Source organism: Mauremys reevesii, linkage group 5, assembly GCF_016161935.1.
Source record: "Mauremys reevesii isolate NIE-2019 linkage group 5, ASM1616193v1, whole genome shotgun sequence".
In the NCBI taxonomy this organism is placed as follows: domain Eukaryota; kingdom Metazoa; phylum Chordata; order Testudines; family Geoemydidae; genus Mauremys; species Mauremys reevesii.
Genome location: NC_052627.1, coordinates 30757037 through 30779180, shown reverse-complemented (window position 1 = coordinate 30779180; position 22144 = coordinate 30757037). Strand labels below are relative to the sequence as shown.

Sequence of the window (22144 nt, the reverse complement as noted above, 5' to 3'; positions counted from 1 at the left end):
CTCTATATGTCCTGACTCTGGGCTCTTTCCTCAATGGGAGGATCAGCATCTGGGGGGAGAGGAGCAGCACAAATGACAATAGATTAAGGCTGTTATAACTTGTGCTGTGTGATTAAAGATGGAGAATCAACAGAATTTTACCTGGCTCCCCTAGCCCACTCTCCCTCCTGTTCTCTCCAGACCTGTGCAGCCCAAAACCTGTGGAGGGATTGCTATGTGATTAGGGGAAGGACACAGGCTCCTCCCTCTCCTGGGCACAGATTCCCCTCAGCACCCAGGAGGGAGCATTAGGCCCTTAGAGTGCAGTCCGGTGAGGTTCTGGACTTCCCCCCACACCCCTAATATCAATTGGAGTGGAGGGAGTTAAGCACTTTGTGAGATCGAGCCTTAACCTGGGTTCAGAAAAATCAATCTCTGTCCTTTTTCAAGTGTTAATGTAATACCTTTTAAAAAGATGGGTTTAAAAAAGAAAAGGTAAACTACTGGCATCTGTATCCAGTCAGATTTTTAAAACCCATTTTAATGACCCCAAATACCACGTTATTTAAGTGCAGACTTTTGAGGATTCATTTTTTTGATTAATACAATTTAGAACAACAACAAAAAACCCCAGACAAACCAACAACAAACCAATCAAACCACTTTTAAAAACCTATTTCTCAAAAAGTCCTCCTGGAATATAACCTTGTATGTCAACTTACAGCTTTGAACAATTATGTTTTTACAGCCAAGTTATGCAGAAATTAGGATGCAAACGCTGACTCTCTTTCACTGTAGCAGAGCTAGTAATTTCTCCTACAGGGGCTCACCAGTCTATGATTTAATCCAGAACCAAGGGGCTGCAGATTTATGCGCTGCCCAATATTATTTGAAAGGATCACATAGGTGAAAGAGGAGATGTCATTGGTCACTAAGAAATGTCATGTTGTTTATGCTACAAATTTCTGCAGTGTAAATGAACCTCAGATTTTTGGTGTAGAAATTTAATAATTTGAACCTCTGTGACATCAGCCTAGCAGTCAATATCATTCAGCAATACTTAAAGTGAAAAAACATGGTAAATTGGCACATAGCTGAATTGAAATCACTGCAGCTATGCTAATTTACACTAGCTAAGGACCTGGCCTCAGCTCTATGACTTTTTTTTTCTTACCCTATTACAGCTGAGAAAAAAAGTTACAATGAATGATTTAGCCCTTACTGAAAAATGTATTGGATAAAATTAGCCTCTTTGTTCTGATCTTGGAACAATGACAAGCAGATTGTAATTTCCTCATATCCATTTCCCCAAAACGTTATTTTTTTTGGGAGGGGAGTTAAATTTCTTTAACTCTATTAATCGATTATGCATGAACATTTCTCTCCAAGTTTTGGCTGTTTGCTCTGAACACTGTGCTAATCAGGGGTGGTTGGGCAGATAAGTCACAGGATATTGTTTCCCCTTGCCAAGCAATAGCAGATCTTGAGACCTGGAGGGTCCATTTCCGACTAGGAGCAGAAATCAGTGTTGCAAAGCTAAGACGTTTTCTAGTAGAATTTATTTCCAAGATGTATACACCTCCTATTTCCTTGAACACAAGTAGTCAAAAACTGCAACAAACTCATCTTAGACACCACTGCCTTTTCACCAAGGAGCACCTGTCTTGGGCCTCTCTCTCTCTTGGAATGTCATTGCTTAATATATTGTTTCCCCGTCCTACCTCAGCCCCTGGGCTTTCTGGGAAATCCCTTATCTAGGATCACATGGTTACTCAAGGTGGCCTGGCCATCCCTGCTGCTACTCTACAACACAAAGGGACGCTAAAAAAATTCCATCAGAAAGAAGAGCACTTTAACCTACACAATCCTCTTAAGAAATGTCTGGGCGCAGTACTGTACCGATCTCTTTCTGTGGAGAGTTTACTCCTCCTGAATGCTTATACCTCAATGACTCACAACAGGCATGATAGTAGCACTTGTTGCCATAACAGTATTGTTTCTGTGCCCTGACTCGTAAGATACACAGGCACTTCTGGAGCGAATACTCATCATGCATGTAATATTTATAGTTCTGTGTCTGCCAATACTTGCTCATGTGACTCTGAGGTTCACTCAGTGAACATTCATGCCAGTGAAACTTGATCACATGAAAGTCCATGGAACGTGAACACAAAAGTGGTATGGGTATAGTTAAAGTGAAGCCATTTAAAAACTCAAGCTAAGATTCTTTGCGATCATTTGCAGTGTCTTCCTTTAGGATGATGTACTCTGCTCCCCAGCACAAGTGGCTTGCTCTGTAGGCTGATACAGGGCCACGGTCATACCTTCTTGCAGGCCCTTGTTGAAGGAGCAGCCCCTCTACTCCTGTGGGCATAGAGAGACTGCACTTGTTGTAAGTCCCTGTGTGGGCAGCACGAAAGAAGTCTCTTTGCAAACTCTCCCTGTGGCTGCAGGGAGAGTCACATTCTGGCCCTCAAATATGAATTGCTTTTCACTGTGTTTATTATTTGCATATCACTCAGCTTGGGTTGTGAAATGAGGCTAATTAATTTCTGTTTATGGTTCTCATGCCCTAGAGAAATATTGCATTGCTTGGCTTACAAAAACTATAGGGAAGAGCTTTAATCCATATAAGCAAACAAATGCAAATAATCAAGATAATTCTCTCAATTGTAAAGCTTGTAAATTTTTGTAAACAATCCCTAGCACACTTTATAAGGTACCAGATCTGCAGTTGGTATCAATCTGTCTAGACCCACTGGATCTACACTGATTTATACACTGAGGACCTGAGCCAGCATCTCCCCCACAAAAAATTACTACCCCAGTGACATGTGCATTGAGAATCACAGACTGACAAGGATTTTCATCAGGCATGGTGTGGGTTACAGAAAAAGAGCCTGATCTTAGGGTGAGAGTGGACAAATTCTTCCCCTCCTATCTTGGCAAGTGTTGTATTACTGGTTCTGCATGGAGGTTTTGGTTCTCCTTCTGACTGATGACTTTGTCTAACAAATACATGTGACCTGCCTTTTGGCACACGGTAGGAAGAAAGATCAGGTTTAATGGACAAATGATAGGGTTGGGACAGCAAAATGGACTGGGCTGAGGAATCAAACAACAGATAACAGCACTGAGGTCACCTTTTCTCCCTTTTCGCCTAGATCACCCTTTTCTCCTCGAGGACCAGGGAAACCCTATAAAAAAAACGAACAGAGATATCTATTGGCTTCTCTATCAATGTAGGTTAGGTTTTAAAATACTGCTGGAAAACTTATACAGAAAAAGAATACTGCGCTGCATGCTATGTGTCAGAAACATGGCTCATATCCAGCAAGGTCATTTTCCAGCAATGGAAGTAAAATGTGATTCAAGTGACTCCTACTGTTGTACAGACTAAATGACATTACTGGGCTCTGAAGGGGACTGCTGCAATTTGGGGCCTTTGACAGTAGGGAAGGTAGGAATGGGATGAGAGTGGGGAAGGTGGGAATGGGATCACAACAGGCTCTCACCTGCATGCCATAAGAAATCCTAAATTGTGAAAAATGTGTCATGTGTAGAGTGTGGGATTATTTTTTTTAATAGGGGTGAAGTTATTTAACCAAATGTTGGTGGCTCCTCGTTCTGCTCCTAGTGAGGGGCACTAGTTAGAGTCTGATCCTGCAAACTCTTCTTACCAGGTGTAGTAGTTACTACTGTGATTAGTCCCCCGCAGGTCAATGGGACTCTGGGTAGTAAGCACTGTGCCTTGTGGGCTTTTCAGGGTTGGGCTGTACTTTCTCAAAATACCATTGTTCAGTCTGTCCCTCTCACCTCTCTTTATCATATGCAAACAACTGCAATGCAATGTTTAGTATGTTCTCTGCATGTTCAGCATGCACAGAAAATGGGAAATAAATGTGCTGCACCCAGTGAAGGAATCATGTACCTACCATTATGAGTAAACTGGTCATAAATATTACTTACATCAAGGCCAGGCTCGCCATCTTTGCCCTGCCAAAGAACCATATAAACTATGTTAGCATCCCTAAGCCTCATGACTATGTGATGTCTTGTCTGCTAATCACACCTATGAAGGCTGTCTTGATATGCAAGCACCTGCCTTCTGCCTACAGGAGAGCAATAGCATTCTTTTTGTACAGCAGCAACACACATTTCTAGGGTTACACAAATAGCATTGCCATTAGTGAAGGGTCTTTCTGTCAGTGTTTAACATTTCCCCTGTTTCCAGGAACTGATAACTTGACTGTAAAATTTTGCTGTAGATTGAAGCTTATTGCACAAGCTCCAGGAGCAAGTTAAAATAATGCAATCACTAGGATCTCACCAGTTTCAATTCACAAAAAGGGCAGGAAAAGGTGAAGATTTTTACTTATGTAAGTGGCCAGCAAATAAGCATACACTGCAAACTAATATTCATCCAGTATTTCACAGAGATGTTTAGTACACAGATGGAGCTGAAAGCCCGCACTACCCATTGGCCTTCTCCTGCTCCAGGTGAAGTCTATGGAAGTTTTGCCATTGACTTGTCAGAGCAGGATTAGGTGCATTCACTTCAATGGGAGTTGAGGGTGCTCAGCTCCTCAGCGGATAAGACCCACAGCATGCATCGATTTAGAGATAAGCCTCATCCTGACACAATGTCTGCTAGTGATCTGTTCCACTTTCAGTAGGGCAGCCACACTGATTGCACTGCCGGGTCATTGATCCAAAAGGCATGGTTTTATACACTTCCTTTTCAATGTAAATTATTTAATTTCTCCAAGGCTCAGACAAAACAGCACTGGGAAATCTGGCTCAGGCAACAAGGCCTCCGAGCTGTAGGGAGCGCATGCAAAATAAAGCTGCTGTGTCATCTTCCCTCTAGCGGGGACAGCTGTGCTAGCTGATACACAGGGAAAATGGGTTTAGGTTCTGTGGCTGGCTCTTTAAGGGGAATTGGGCCCAGCCTCACCTGTGATGGACCAGCTATCTTCCAGCTGAGACTGATCAGCTAGGGATCAGGTAATTATAAAAGCCAGGAAGTGGTTCAGTTGGGGGTAGACAGCTCCCAGGAATAGGGAAGCTCTAGTAGCCCCTTGGTCATGGTGGGAGAACTATAGGAAGTAGGTTTCAGTGGTAGCTGTGTTAGTCTGTATCAGTAAAAAACAAAAACAAAAACAAAAACGAGGAGTCCTTGTGGCACCTTAGAGACTAACACATTTATTTGGGCATAAGCTTTCATGGGCTAGAACGTCTGATGAAGTGGGTTCTAGCCCACAAAATCTTATGCCCAAATAAATTTGTTAGTCTCTAAGGTGCCACAAGGACTCCTCGTTTTGTTTATAGAAAGTAGGTTGATTCCTGTGGGAGGCCCTAGAGTGATGTATGACTGTCAGACAAGTGATTTATAGAGCAGAAATAGATAGGCTCCTGGAGAAGATCCTGGGCTAGGGGGAAGGGATAATTGATATGTGTGCTATACTAGTTTTATGTGGAAGAAATAAACCTCAAAATCAGAGAAAAGGGTCTGGACCAGACTTCCTGGGCTGAGAAGACAGACCCGCAGCCCCTCACTCTCTTTTCGGGAAAGATAATGCTGCTATGAGTGCTAGCCTTGCAGACACCTTGTGATCTCTGTGCTCAAGAAATCTGACCATGTCTGGGCCCTGCACAAAGCCTGGTGATGGGGAGGCTTCTACAGAGGGCTGAGGCAGTTGAGCTCTGAGTAAGGTGTAGCCCTGTGATTACAACACCCAGAAAAAGAATACAGGATAGGTCTAACTTTCAGATCAGCCCCATCCAGACATCCCTTTTTGTGCCTGCAGTTTTGTGGGTGCACACAACTGTGTGAGATGTCACTTTGATGTCTAATAGCTGATGTGCGGGTGCTATTAGACATCCAAGTGACACTAATTGTATCTGCAAACTGTGGACATAAAAAAAAGGGAGGGCAGAAATTTTAAAATTATTTAGTCCGGTGGCCCAATTCTGCAACACTTATACTTCTGGGGCCTTATTCTCCACTGTCTTGCACTTTACCTATCTTTTACACTGATATAAAGTGAGTGTTTAATGCCAGCACTGCTGCAAATGAGTAGAGAATCCTGGTTTGCACTCACTTTGCACAGGTGTGAATCACTACACAATGGGCAAGTCAGTGGAGAATCTGGCCCTGTGTCTTGGGAGTTTTGCTGGACTAAATACTGTGGGCCTGGGCCTGGGCCTGGGCCTGGGATGCACTTGATTGCTGGTTTTGTACTCTGTGTTCCTTCATCTTTTGTAAACATAATTATGGGTCAGATTTGGCCCGGGTTTACCTGGCCTGCTCACAGCCCCAGAGGGAGAACGTCCACTACCAGTGGAGAGACTGTGGTGGTAAAAGGTAGTTAATCCTCGCTGGTGTTGAGGAAACTATCAGAATCCAACTCACCTCTCAAAGGGGCAACAGTAACTAGCAAAGGGGCATGGCCAGGGGGTGCACTTGGGGTGACCAGACAGCAAGTGTGAAAAATCAGGACAGGGGGTGCGGGATAATAGGAGCCTATATAAGAAAAAGACCCAAAAACGGGGACTGTCCCAATAAAATCGGGACATCTGGTCACCCTAGGTGCACTGTCTTAGCACATTCCCTCAGCAACTTCTCAGAAGGGCTCCTATGGAACTTCCAGATGAAAATAAAACTGCCCTAATGTGGCAGACTGTCAAAGGAATACGGCAGCAACAACACCACCTGCTCTCCTACTGGGAGACTCTCTAGTGCAGGGTGATGTAAATTACAACTCCCTACTCCAGCTTGAGAAAATCCAACCCAAACAAATGAAACTGGAGAGGAGATGTATAAAACTCTGCCTTTGTAAATAGTGACCCAATATAATTGCTGTGGAACCACTGTGATCTTACTAAAGCTGGAACGGATCTGTGTTTGTAACACACCACAGCTGTTGTGTCAGTGCACACAGTAGACATACATGTGCACACCCACTGAGCTAGATCCTCAGCTGGGGTAAAATGGGGTAGTTCAATTGACTTCAGTGGAGCAATGCTGATTTACATCAACTGAAGGCCTGGTCTACATATGTTAGGGATGGGTAAACTAGTTAACTAACTTATAGGAAAAAGGATCCCCTCCCCAGCCCAACCCTGCCTTTGAAGTTGCCTGCTCTGGCATATTCAGCTAAAACTTTTATCACTTCTGGTTTCTGATCAGGAAACAAGTGCCAAAATACTATCAGAAAGTCAGTGAGACTTCTAGGTCAAATTTGCAAACTTGAGCGGTTTGGATAAGCTGGTGGTAATCATCTGAACTTCTGCATATTTATCCAAACCAAACCCAAAGTATGAACCTTTTAAAGTTCTCCCATCCCAAACACACAGAAATGCAAAAAAATCAAAGCAAACCAAAATCTTCCACACGCAAACACCACAAAAAATAGTAACAGCAAAATATTGTTGCATCAAAGAAATCTGAATAATACATTAAGAAAATTACAAAAAACTTCTATGGCTACACTCTGTCCTGAGCTCTTTGCCAGGCTATTTTGGTGGGCTCAAAGCATCTAGTAACATGTATCGACCCTACATAATCAAAATGGCAGGAGTTGCAGAATAAGGGGCACTTTAACTCTAGACTTCCTCATTCTTGTTGGTTTGTTAGCTCCACTCTATTACGTTTGCATAGTTGTATGTATGTGTAGGAATCGGTGTAAGTTTGTGATATGGGCCTGCTTCAAGATCAGTGATTTAGCATTGTCAGGGATTATCATCTGCCCTCACCACTCTCAACTAATTACACTGCTGGATGGAAAATGGTCATAAAACACAGCAAAGTTTAATCAAGGAGTGGTGAAAGTTGCAATGTGTACAAGTTCCATGCAACTTACAGGCAAACCATATGGTCCTCTGGGTCCAGGGTCACCAACAGCTCCCTTTTCACCCTAGAAAAAAGATTAAAAACACACATCTGGTTTAATCACAAAACAGTCTCTTCATGTTAAAATAATCCCTCTTTCTCAAAAGTGGAAGCCTATTTATCTCTAATCCTTTGGCTGGATAATGTCTGCAAATCTGATTTTCAGTAAATAGTGAAATGAAAACGACAGGGCTGTATATTTCTATGTTCAGACACACTGATTGTATCTCTTTCTGGGCGTCTCAAGGTAAGCCAGTACAGTATGATAAATGACAACTGTGATAAAGGTAAACATTATCATGTATTAATACTATTTTGTGTAGCTTGTTTAGTACCAAAAATGAATGTAGTTGCTAAACATCCAGTGTTAACAACTTCCAGCCAGTGCTATGAGCTCAAAATAGCTGGAGCACTGGGCCTTCAGGAGGAGCCCAATACTGTAATGAAAGCTGTGGGTGCTCAGCACTTTGCATCCCGCTCTGGCTGAACAGCTGAGATTTGCTATGATGAACCACAAAATTACCATCAACCAGGGCTTGTGTGTAACAGGCAATATTATTAACAGTAGTATCGTGAAGACCATACCATATGTAGAGCCATATATTTAGCTGCTCAGATATATTAAATAAAAATTCTAACCCACGGTGAGGAAAATAGAAGTGATTTTCACTGAGATTCCGATCCCACTCCACACTGAAGTCAGTGGAAGAATAAAGAGTTTCCAAAGAGGGGTGCTATTAAAGCAACTATGCTCATAACTTGTTACAAGCCAATAGAGAGGAAACATTTCCAGAATGAAATGAAATTTCTAGAAAACAAAAGTAAGGTTGGAATCAGTACTGGGCTTAGTGTTTTTCAAGGTGACTGACAGGAAAAAAAAAACCACATGTTTCAAATTAGCTGACCCATGGCTCTGCATCAATGCTGCTGCAGGACCTCTGATGGTGATCTTGTTAAATCGTGTATGCTAAACACAGATATGCCTGGTGAGCAACAAGATGGGAGACTCCAAGAATCATCAAGCCTGCTGCAGTAAATAATGAAAGGTTTGCTTTCCATGGTATTCTTCCCTCTCACTGAACACTGAACCAACACTCCGGCATAGCCTTTTGGTGGGACTGTGCTGTTGGAGGTTTTGTGTTTTACATGAAACAAAAAAGAGAGGTCCTGGTCACATATGGTTTTCAAGGCTGCTTGTTTGACTAGGTTCCCCCTGGAGTGTTGCATGAGTATCTTCTTCACTTCTTTTTCTTAATACAAACAAAGTTTTCGTGTAATGTTCCTGGCATGGAAAGACACCAGGTTCCATCCCAGATGTTGCCACAGTTCAGTGGTAGATGAACTGTCTGCCTCTTGGTGAAATGTACTCTAAAAATCTAGATGATTAATTATCCATTATTAATAGAAAGGGTACATTTTAAAAGCACAGACTGGATATTTAGAGGTGTGTTTTCTTTGGGAGTCATGGATAAATCCCTGTGCACTTCTCTGAGAATGTACCACTTAAGTGTAAATTATATTGCTTGGGCAACAACAGCAAGGAGGCTCCAGAAAAAAAAATCTGAAAGAATCTCTTGTTTGATAATCCTATCAACAAGGGATGCATTAGGGGGACTGACATATGAAAAGTTTAGATACTTTACATTTTTTATGAAGATTATAGCTCCTTATATGAGCCTCAGTCTGGATGAGACTAAGTGTCTGATTAAGGTCTTTCCTGATTCTGTTGATCTCCCAACTGTTTCTGACCAGGCAGTGAGACTAGATACCCTTGTAAAACAACAAGAGATACTAGAAGCAACAGCTGATTTACAAAATTAATCCCCTGGGGCCTCAGCACTTTCTGCCAGAAGAAGCTAAGAGGTTTGCTAGCCTACTTATATAACTGCTACAAAGTTCTCTGATCCATATTTGCAATACATCAAGACTAGTTAATGTCCTTTTGATCTAGACCATATGTAGTCCTCTCAAAACAGGACTGTACCGTTGTTAAACATATGGTAGACATAAAAATACTGGCAAAGGGTTTGGAAAATCAGTTCAGGGAAGTCATCCCATCTATTATACACAAGGATCGGACTGGATATGTAGCCTACAGATTTTCTACCTCCAATGGGAAGCACCTGCGGAAAGGTGTTTGGAACATGGCTCATGCCATCAGTGGCTATGGATTAGGATGAATTAAGTGGGGGGGGGGAGGGGGAGAAAGAGACTTTTGGGATTGCTGCCCCGAACAGTGAAATAAACTACTTGCTTCAGAGAAACAGACATTCACAGTCTAGTTTTAAGAAACTCTTAATCTTTTATTTTCAGAATCTTGCCAGTGCAAAAATAACAATTTGTCATTCTTCAGTGTTGTTTCCTGCCATTTTAGAGCCAATGTCCTGAATTACGTTGTTCTGTGTTGTGCTGAAGTACTGTATTTGCAGGAACAACGCTATATTTGGTTTCTCCCTGGAACCTGCACACAAACTAGATGGAGATCTCATGAGGCCACCCCACTGAGAAGAGTTTTAAATAAATAAATGTGTTGTCAGAAACACTAACATATTTTGAATGTATTTAGTGACAGAAGTTTTAGGCAAGCCACTTGTCTGAGGTCCTGAAAAGAGCTGTGTTCAGAGACAAAACTTTGCCACACAGGTGAGAATCCCTTGGCATTCCTATTTCATTAAGTGTGAATCTTTCAAAACCTTTTAAACTAATAAGAGACTGGAGAAGCAGTCTTGTCTGACAACATTATTGCTGACATTTACATTAGCTATTGAATGATTAGCCATAGGGAATATACAAAATACAAATACTCCAAGATGTTTGATTGTCCAGAGGGAAAATAGTTTCCTGGCAAACATGCAATGTAAATTACATGTTGTTAGGTCTTTCAGCAGCCTTTATACCCATTATTAAACAATCAACTCCATTTTTTTGGTTAGAAAAATCATGAAAATATAAGCAGAGATGGCTGTAGTAAAAACTCCTGCAGTTCTTGGTGAAGTGGCAATGCTGATATTTACAGTGGACTAATTCACATTTGAATGTATGTAGCACCTTTCATACCAGAATATTAAAGTGTTTACAAATTTTAATTTGTTGTCATATCTCTTTTACAAAAAGAAGCATTACATACAAATATAGCATTGTGCACAAAGTGTCATCTTGAAATGCTGCCCATGGTCATCTGAGAGTATTACATTTGCAATGCTTATAAAACATCTTACATTTTTAAAGCACCATTCTCACAATAACCATGTAGGGTAGTTAGGCAATTATCACCATCCCAGTTTTACAGAAGGAGGAACTGAGACAAAGAGCATCAAATTCAGCTCTGGATTAAGTAGGTGCAACTGTGACTAGAGTCAGTAGGAGTTGTATTCTCTTATACCAGAATTGAATTGGGCAAAGAGAAGTTAAATGACTTGACTAAGGTCATGCAGTGAATAATGTTTCCTGTCTCGGAGTCCCCTGAACCAGTTCTTTAGACCACACTGCCTCCCTCTAAATAGGAGTATTCCGTGTTTGAGATTCTAGTGATAAACTTGAAAAAATTCAGATCTGGACAATGTTCCTTCTGCCACATGCCAAGGAATAGTAAATGTTATTAGATCAAGTGAATCCATCACTGCCAGAAATTCTGCATATACAAAAATGAATCCATATAGTTAAGGAACTAATATATTTTAATTTGATTTTTCCTTGCTCCCTGAAACACTTAAGGAGTCCTAAAGCTGCATTCAACTACAGTGTCTTTTAAAAAGCGAGATTAGCTTTCCAAATTCTAAGTATAATATATGGATTTACAATTTACTTTGTATTTGCAACTGACCCTTCTTCAACATTTCACCTTGAGACATCTGTGTACCGTTCCAACTTAACACTAGTTTCTGTTCCTGAACCAAAGATTTTGTTGTCATCATGGACAAAATTTGATCCTGACCATGATATCCAGCAGCCACACCTTAGCCTATTATTTTGAAATGTAAAGGTTGAGGTCCAAGGGCAAAATGTTTGTGCTCCTGCTTTTGCATACAGAAGCTCAATAAATGCATGTGCAAATTGTAATGATGCATGAAAATAGCTGGCAGTGCATTTATTATTTATTTCAATTTAAATAGTTAATAAAGACATTTTTACAAAAATCTAGGCACCCTGACATATAACAAATGCCACAGCAAAACCCCAGTAGCATTAAATAATTATTTAGGCAGGATCTCTGCTAGCCTGCCGCCTACAAAAAACTCCTTTCCACACCCCATCATTTAATTGATTTATTATTAGTCTTATTTGTTATTTATATTACTGTAGCGGATAGGAGCCCTAATCATGGACCAGGACCCCACTGTATTGGGAACTTTACAAACAGAGAACAAAAAACATGGTTTATAATTTAAATTTTAATCTTTTCTTTTCTTTTTCAAAAAAGGTTTGGAGTGGTTACAGAATTCCTAGTCTTCCACAGTTACCAGAGAAAACCAGAATGTGTCGCAGCCAGGAGCTTAATAAACATAGGAACTTCTTGATTAGGGAGTTCTTTAGTTGCTGCTTAACGAATGGCTCTTCATTTTTATGTCCTTACAATATGCAGAGATGTGTATCTTTCAAAGAAGACTTGAGTAATGTAATCCCCTACAAAAAATAAACTATGGCCCTCAAGACCATTAAACCAAACTTAGTGGCAACATTAGCTACTGTACCTGTTTTGGACTACAGTACATGTCTACATCTTACATCTCACCACATATTTTTGCAAAAATGAATCCTCAAGTCATGCAGATCTGCCTCGGATGAGCCGCTGTTAAAGCTAATTGGATCCATGCCATATAGCAATGACTTCAGTATGGCAGGTCTGAAGTAGTGTTACCACAGCTGTTTGTTAGAAATCCAAACAGACAGAATTCTGGGTTTGCAACTCCTAGGAGGTTTTAGTCAGTATCAAGTATCATCTTTTGTTTTGTTGTGCAAGTTTAAAGTGGCGTTAAGGTTAGCAGACTCATAGTTAAAATGCAAGGCCTCCATCTTATTTAGACTGAAATCGATAGGAAATTTCCTATGGATTTTCAATGGGAGCAGGCTCAGTTCCTAGCTTCTACCCTAAAAAATAGTGATAATGCTTCCCAGATTTTGAGGAGACCCCTCAGCTCCTCTAAGAACAAGAAATGTGAAAATCCCTGTTCCTCAACTGGATGACTCAGCAGTCATAAATATGGAGCACTGAGCTTTTTGATATTGTGCATGTACACAATCAATCACACTGTCTTCTGCTTTCTCAGTTTTCTCCATCATTCTGGGCACACAAGACAATGAAACTGACCCAAATCCTGTTCTATGGAATACTCAGAATGCAGGAATCTTACTAGTTTCTTCCTGAGCTGTGATTGCAAAATACCCATTGCCCTGGATTCCTCTTTGTTAGTGAACAACAGAAGCAGCTCCTACAACCTAAGGAGATGAATGTGTGATCAGCATCATTTGAAAATTTCACTCCAACCCCCCCCTTTCATACAGCTCCTGTGGCTGCAGAGATTCACAGATAAAATGTCTAAAAAAACCCAAGTGGGTAAAATGACAAGTAACTCCTGATATGAATACTGAATTTGTTTTGTTCCAATTCCAGACTTCTTATCGGTAGTTATTGTTTGTAATGCAGTCACTGATGTAGTACGGCAAGAAGAAATGGGCACTCATCCTGTGCAGTAACTGTAGTTCTTTGAGATGTCTCTCCCCAGGGTGCTAGAGATTTCTCATAGCAGTGTCCATCTGGCTTGCACATATATGTTTGTCAGTCTCAAGCCCGTGCCATTGCTTTATAGCACTGTGTGGGCAAACCACCCTCAGTTCCTTCTCTACCGTGAAGCCTTATAACAGAGAACTGCAAAGCAGCAGGGAAGGAAGGCAGGTAGTGGAGCACCCATAGGGACACATATCTTGAAGAACTACAGTTACTGCACAGGGTGAGTGACCATTTCGTCTTCAAGTAGTGTCCCTACAGGTGCTCCACACTAGGTGACTACTGAGCAATTCCCGCTAAGGCAGAGGGGGTTTCAGCGTTGAGTCCAGTAAGTAAGAAAGTACAGCCAAGCCGAACACAGTATCAGAAGCTGAGTCGTGAGTTATTTCATAGCATTCAGCGAGTGTATGTATAGAAGCCGAAGTAGTGGCCTTACATATTCCAGTACTGGGTACCTTTTTGAGAAGTGCCGTAGAGATGGAAATGGACCTCGTAAAGTGAGTATGTATGTCCGAAGGTGCTTGAATATTACAAGATTCATAGCAAGAATTAATGCAGCCAGATATTCACTTAGAAAGTCTTTGATTAGAGACTGCAGACCCTTTCAATCTATCTGCAAGCAAGACAATCAATTTGGGGGACTTTCTGAAGGGTTTAGTCCTATCCAGACAGAAGGCCATGGACAGTGATCGGTGAGCAAATGGCCAGGTGCATCAGATAAGGAAACCATGTTGGTCTGGACCAGGTTGCAACTATTAGGATGACTCTGGATTTGTCCTTCTTTATTTTGAGCAGTCACCCCACCCCCCGAATGTTCCTTTGTGCCCTGCAAGGGGGAGTGTGCCCCACAGATTGGAGACCTCTGTTTTAAATCATACCCTCAGCGATGTACATTGTCAATATCTTTGACTTGTTGTCACTGACTGAAACACAGTAAACAATTCTCCTGCTGCTGCACAAGAAGGACTAGCATACAGCTCCCTTCCTCTCATCTTTGTGAATGCGGCAGGGCTAACAGGAATGAAAAGCAATAAAAACTTATTTGAATAACTAAATTAAGCAGATACGACTGAACAGACTCAGAGAGTAGATCATATGAGTAAGAAGGTGCTATTTTTACAGTTTTCAGATTAAAAATGAACTTTAAACTACATTAGGAAGTCTAACCCTTAAACCCAGGAGGTACTATTCTGCTCAGTAACATTTGTGTGTGTCATTAGTTTTAGAACTACATTTTGCCATGATGTTCTCTTCATATGGAGAAACATCTAAATAATGTGTACTTACTCTATCTCCTTTAGGACCTGCTGGGCCATGTGGACCGACTGGGCCATCCATACCCTAAAAGATTAAACAAACAAGTAGTGAAAAACAAATGCCCTGAAATCTGTTAGCAGTTCTTAACTGCAGGTTTATTCTAGTCAGGAACTGCCTTAGGATCAGTTCAGCTCCCACTGGCTGAAAATATAGGCTGAGATTGTCAGATCTTAATTATGCTGGTAAATGTCAGAAGGCTCAAGATCAACTAGTAGCAGTTTTGCACCACTCTCACAGACTCTGTATTACCTGGTCTCATGAAGTTAGTACAAAACTCATCAGGGCTTCAGATTATATAGGGAAGCCTAATCTTACCAAGTAGAACAAGCACTAGTGAAACCACTGCTTTTTTAACTTTTGTTGTTGTTGTTGCTTTCTAAGCTCAGAATTGAGGTTCCAAGCATTGAATGGTTTCCATTGTTGAAGTCAGAGGGAAAAGTACAAATAAAAGACAGGAAAAGGAAGATATATAGCATGCTTAATTCAAATGGCAGTTCTCCTTACATGGGACTTGAAAGCTAGTCTCAGTGACAAAGCTACAATTTCCAAGGCCAATGTAAATCCAAGATGGACATAAAGCTCAGAAAGAAGATGAATATACTTAGATACACTGAGCAATGTCCCATTTTAACAGATTTTCCTGTACAGATATATAAACAAGGCCAGCTCCAACCAAAATTTCACCCCATAATGAATTTTTTTAAGATTCAGAGCCCCATCTACAGAGCACGGTACTACCTGTCCCCCAGTGCTAACCTGTACCAAGACTTTCTTCAGATTCAGCATCATGTAAGTTGCCTGATAAATTCTGCCTCATTCCATGTAAGACACATGTATAAACTAGGCAAATAGGACCACTGTGAAACACATAGACTCAGTAGCAAAGCATGACACAGGAATGCAAGGGACTCACCCGGGGTCCTGGCTTTCCGTCTAAGCCAGATGCTCCCTGTATGATTAGGTGGAAGCATGGATGATGGGTATAACATGAATGACAAGAATGTGAGATTAGTAAGTGGTGTTGATGAATAAACATAAATTAAACACCGAATATAAGCTGTTACGGGGTTCTGGAATGAGGATCACATTATTACAATATGTTAGTTAAAAAATTACATACAACATTAAGAGCCAGATTCTGATCTCAGTTACACTGGTTTTACATTGATGTAACACCACAGACCTGATGGAATTACTCCTGATTTACAACAGTGTACCTGAGATTAGAATGAGGCCCTAGATATATTAGTATTACAAACATCAGACATTATGGTGTTTCTTGTGCTTTAATATACAAATAATTTATAAATTAACTAGCAAGTTGTCTAATGTGAATAAAATACTGACAATACTGACTACTCTGCTTTGCAGTGAAATTAAAATATATATTTTAACATCGATAAGAAGTGTTTAAGCTGAAGAAAATTGTGTTACATCACCAACAAAATTCCTGGCCCCCATTACAATGGTTTAATTTGTTTTCAAGAGCCCAGGTGACAATGATGTTTCCTGTTTTCACCAGCAAAATACAATTGTAGTGCATGTTCATGAACAATGAATCTAATTCCAGGCTGGAAGTGCATATAATGCATTGCAGGTTGGGCTATTCAGTTTACCATCCTTGGGGACTGGCTGACCCCTGGTGGATTTTATGTGAATAACATAAGACTGTTGCACTGGAAACTATTTGCTGGATTATCAAAGGGACCTTGTCAACTTGAAAATGGTTAGTTTCACTGACAGAAACTAAAATCTTTTTGGTAAAGGTGACATTCCTCTGAGTCTCTCTGAAAATCTTTTAAAACTTTTGACCAGATTTTTTCTGATCATTGCAAGACCCACACAACAACAGGGGAAACAGATTGACTATAAAGTGGAAAATAATTAAATTGACTTTTCACAAAGTGCTGTCAAATGCACAAAGGAAACACACTAAAATATACTATTTTTCTTCTAATCACTTTCAGCTCTGATGTCTCTTAGGACAAAATTTTCAAATGGAAATGTGATTTTTAAGTCAGTTATGTCCCTTTAAGATCAATCTATGCCAAGTACCCATAATGAAAACTGTTCTGAATAGTACAAGGCAAAAATTAAATAATAATAATAATAATAATAAAAATCCAGCATCCCTGGCTGAATGGGGAATGTTTTAAAATTCTAGAAGCCAATTCCCAAGGTCTTCACTCAAATTTTACTCAGTCCTGACTCAGGCAAACTTCTCAGTTTAGCAGCAGTTCTTCAATGAAATATCACTGAGGATACATCAAAATTAAAACACAACGTGTTTGATAAAACCACGTTTTTAAAACAAACACCACACAACATTGAAATCACAACATGATTAATGTAATGGGGCTGACAGCATCCTCATGGGGCTATTAACACTGTCCACTGACAGGTGACAAAAAGAAACTGACAGCACTGTGTGTTACAGCATGTGACTTTGGACAATGGTACAGACTCTGGGTACAACAAAACAAGACTGATGTTCTGCTCCAACATGATAGAGGTTTATAAATGCTGTTGAGTAAACCAGAGTTGTTGGTTGAAAGAAGAGAGAAAAGTCTGCGATTTGCACTGAAATGGAATAGTTTTTTTTACTTACTGGAAGACCAAGGGGCCCTCTGTCACCCTTTTGACCTGGTTCACCCTTCAATCCTTTAAGACCATTTAACCCTGGTTCACCCTAAATGTAAAAGTATAAATGCCAATTTTTTGGTGCTACAATGGGTATTTAAGCTGGGACAGAAGAGAGCCAGTCTTAGATGTAGCTGCAAATTCCAGTTCAAAACACCAGCAAGGTCTTTTCAGCGTAAGGTACTAATTCAGCATTCACAGATTACTGGCAATTTACATGGAGATATTGTATTGACCTGTGCTAAAATATACAATAGACAATGATTGGTCATTTTAAATACAATTGTGTGTTGAAATAATACAAGAAACTCTGCTGTGTAAGACTTTCTTGAATCACTTCCAAATAATCATTGAAGTATTTGTCTGATGTGGGGTCAATTGTAATTTTCCTACCTCTTTTGAGTATCCTCTATGCCCACACGTTTCTGTCATAGGCTGATAATTCAACTAAAGAAAAACCTTAGACAAGAATATTAGAGACTGCATTTTATTCAGATTAGTGATAATTGCAGTGAGATCTGCAGAAAGGTGCAATTTGTGTGGAAGTACATTTTCTTCTAATGACAAACTGGAATTTGCAACACAGTCTTATGTAAAGATACTTTAAACCTTTAAGCACACATAGTTAAACAGGAAATTAAGAGGAGCAGTGTGTTGTATTGGGACAATGCATTTTTGGGGCCCATCCTTCACTGATCTCACAAAAAAGGTACAGTATTTATAGTAGAACAAAAGATATTGTGGAAAGATTGTGATTATGACGTTACATAGACATCGCTGTATTAAACATTGTGAAGTGAATAATGGTGGACCTAAGGTACGTGTGAAGACATCTTCACACCATGTAAAAGTACCACAGCATGGTGGCTCTATAGACAACTGAGGGCGCTAACAATACCTATTTCCAGTGAGAAATGGAAATGCATAGGATTTTCTCTATGCCAAAGACTGTTCCCTATGCCCAGTTCCCAAGGTTTCTCTTTGCCACACAAAACCCCAGACAAACCGTAAAAGAATTTAATCTATGCTTCTGCTTTCAGTGACATCTCCTTTATACCCTGCCTAAAAACAGGAACCATTTCTCTGTTCTTCCTCCATTTGAGTCAATGGATATGTCTGCTCTGGAGCTGGAAATTGTAATTTCCAGCTTGGGTAGACATATCCGGGCTATGTTCCTTTCCTGACATTTTGGAAGCAGAAATCCCACAAAAACCTGACTCACAGGTCGAAAGTCTGAGATAAGACAGGTCTGATGCTAATATGGAATAGAACTAGGGCTGTCAATTAATCACAGTTAACTTACATGATTAACTTAAACAAATTAATTGCAATTAAAAACTTAATCACAATTAATCACAGTTTTAATTGCACTGTTAAACAATAGAATACCAATTAAAATTTATTAAATATTTTGGATATTCTTCTACATTTTTAAATATATAGTATTCTGTGTTGTAATTGAAATCAAAGTGTATATTATGCTTGATTACAAATATACGCATGGTAAAAATGATAAAAGAAATTGTATTTCTCAATCCATCTCATATAAATACTGTAGTGCAATCTCTTTGTCTTGAAAGTGAAATTTACAAATGTAGATTTTTTTTTAACATAATTGCACTTGAAAACAAAACAATGTAAAACTTCAGAGCCTACAAGCCCATTCAATCCTAAAATGCTTTGGCCACCATTCCAGAGGACATGATTCCATGCTGATGATGCTTGTTAAAAAAATAATGCGTTCATTAAATTTGTGACTGAACTCCTTGGGGGAGAACTGCATGTCCCATGCTCCGTTTTACTCACATTCTGCCATATATTTCATGTTATAGCAGTCTCGGATGATGACCCAGCATGTTGTTCGTTTTAAGGCCACTTTCACTGCGGATTTGACAAAATGCAAAGAAGGTAGTAATGTGAGATTTCTAAAGATAGTTACAGCACTCAACCCAAGGTTTAAGAATCTGAAGTGCCTTCCAAAATCTGAGAGGGACGAGGTGTGAAACGTGCTTTCAGAAGTCTTAAAAGAGCAACACTCCCATGTGGAAACTACAGAACCCAAACCACCAAAAAAGAAAATCAACCTTCTGCTGGTGGCATCCGACTCAGATAATGAAAATGACCATGCGTCAGTCTGCACTGCTTTGGATTGTTATCGAGTAAAACCCATCATCAGGATGGACTCACGTCCGTTGGAATGGTGGTTGAAGGATGAAGGGACATATGAATCTTTAGCACATCTGGTAGGTAAATATCTTGTGACACCGGCTACAACAGTGCCACAGGAACACCTGTTCTCACTTTCAGGTGACATTGTAAACAAGAAGTGAGCAGCATTATCTCCTGCAAATGTAAACAAACTTGTTTGTCTGAGCGATTGGCTGAACAAGAAGTAGGACTGAGTGGACTTTAAGGCAATAAAATTTTATATTGTTTTATTTTTGAATGCAGTTTTTTGTACATAATTCTATATTTGTAAGTTCAACTTTCATGATAAGGAGATTGCACTACAGTACTTGTATTAGATGAATTTAAAAATACTATATCTTTTGTTTTTTTCACAGTGCAAATACTTGTAATCAAAAATAAATATGAAGTGAGTTCTGTACACTTTGTATTCTGTGTTATAATTGAAATTAAAATATTTGAAAATGTAGAAAACATCCAAAATATTTAAATAAATGGTATGCTATTATTGTTTAACAGTGTGATTAATCGCATGATTAATCACAATACGTTTTTTAAATCAGGTGATTAATCACAATTAATTTTTAATTGCTTGACAGCCCTAAATAGAACTGATTTCAGAAGATCATTCCTGACTCAAGCCTCCAATGCCAGGCAAAGTTTGACATAGTCTAATTGTGGCTCAAATCTTTAAAAAGGGATATTTCTGTCTCATTCCCTCATACCTCAAAACCAAAATAATCCTTTTTTAGAAAGCTGAATATGAAAAGAGAAATGTAATGATTAAAATGGTTGTTACAGGATACATTATGCTCGAGTGTGATACTGAATTTTTAAATTAATGTGTTAATTTAATTACAATACAAATTAAATCCTGGTTTCTTTTAACCTTTCCAAAATCATCCATATTTTCAGGAAACTGTCTGTCGTCTAAGAATTTTACAGCGCTTCTGGGGTGTGTGTCATGCACACATGCTATGCTAGGGATGAGGGAGTGTTTCCAGCAGCACTAAGATATATACTGAAGCTGGGGTGGGACTCCTGGTGGGGATTTTGGGAAGTGAGGTGAACTTGTGTTGGAAGGCGTAGGAGATGGGAGAGAGAGAGCAGAGCAAGAGGAAAAGAGGCATATCTGGAAACGAGTTTATTTGACTTCACCTCCTCCAAGTACAACACACTCATCCTCTGTGTTCTAAAGTGTAATTTAAGGCAATTGCAAAGCACTAATTAGAATAGCATGAAACTCTCACCAGCAAACAGGAGGCTGAGTAATTTTAATACCAGTTCACAATCATCATTATCAAAATCTAGTCTAATTTATGCTCATGTGAAACACACACAAGCAATGATCATAGATCAATATAATTAAAAAAAAATCCTTTAACTTTTACTTTGAGTATCTGCCTAAAGGCTTAAGAGTATCAGAAATATTTAACAAATAAATGAGACAAAGGACACAACATAGATGCATGCTTCACTATGGTTAACAAAGAACAGAGCATGGCACATTACAGATTTAAAGAATCCAGGCAATTATTCATTTACCTTTGGGCCAGGCAGTCCATGGGGTCCCTGAAAATAAAGATTCCATCTTTAATGAAGAAAATAAAGGTTTGTTGCCTTTTCTAGGTACAAGTTGCACCGGCAATTTTGTTTTCACAAAATAAATTGCAAGTGCCAATATAAGTAGTTGCCCCTCTAAGAACCTCATTGGGGGAACAAAACGGGGAAACACATTTATACCCACAATTAATTTCCCCACTTCCCAAGAACTTTGGGTTAGGATCCAAACACAGATCCAAAATCCATGGCTTGGGCCCATCTCTAGTAGTCATGTTCTCTCATAGCACTTTTATTAAGCAAGCATTACAATGGGGACAGGGAAAGAAAGACTTACCATAGGGCCTGGTGACCCATGCGGCCCTGGTGGTCCTGGGGGTCCTATGATCTACATATAGAAAATGATCTCATTAGCTCATGTAGTGAAAGGAATCTCCCTTGTAAATACAGGAAGTCAGACTCTGTCTCCCCAGCTTTCTGCCAACATCATTTGTCACCATTCAGATGAAGAATACTGCAGAGTGCTGCAGTTGCTGGAGAGCACTTTAAAAAGTAACAACATAACTTGCACATATATATGGCATTTTTATCTTGGCACTTGGAGTGCTTCTCAGACTTGGCTATTATTCTCACTTAATGGACAGGGTATCTGAGGCACAGAGAGAAAAAAATTACATGCCCAAGGTCATACTTAAAGTCAAATGCAGAGCTACAAACAGAATACAGGGTCTCCTGACTCCCAGTCCTCCACTCAAACCATTAGATAACTTTAAAACATTAGCTAGTAGTAAATGTCCTCAAATCCTGTCTGAGTAGGGATGCTGTTGGCTCTTATTTTCTGG

General features: G+C 39.8%; 1 protein-coding gene across 1 annotated transcript in view; it reads right to left on the bottom strand.

The window, feature by feature from the left end:
- COL25A1 (collagen type XXV alpha 1 chain) overlaps positions 1 to 22144 on the bottom strand; it is a 438508-nt gene that overhangs the window by 2802 nt on the left and 413562 nt on the right. Inside the window, exons 31-37 of the mRNA XM_039542396.1 lie at positions 21640 to 21690; positions 21288 to 21314; positions 15829 to 15864; positions 14886 to 14939; positions 7845 to 7898; positions 3949 to 3975; positions 3123 to 3176 (exon numbers count right to left, since the gene is read on the bottom strand). Of these exons, the coding sequence (XP_039398330.1) occupies positions 3123 to 3176; positions 3949 to 3975; positions 7845 to 7898; positions 14886 to 14939; positions 15829 to 15864; positions 21288 to 21314; positions 21640 to 21690 (303 nt within the window). The remainder of the gene's footprint in view (positions 1 to 3122; positions 3177 to 3948; positions 3976 to 7844; positions 7899 to 14885; positions 14940 to 15828; positions 15865 to 21287; positions 21315 to 21639; positions 21691 to 22144) is intronic.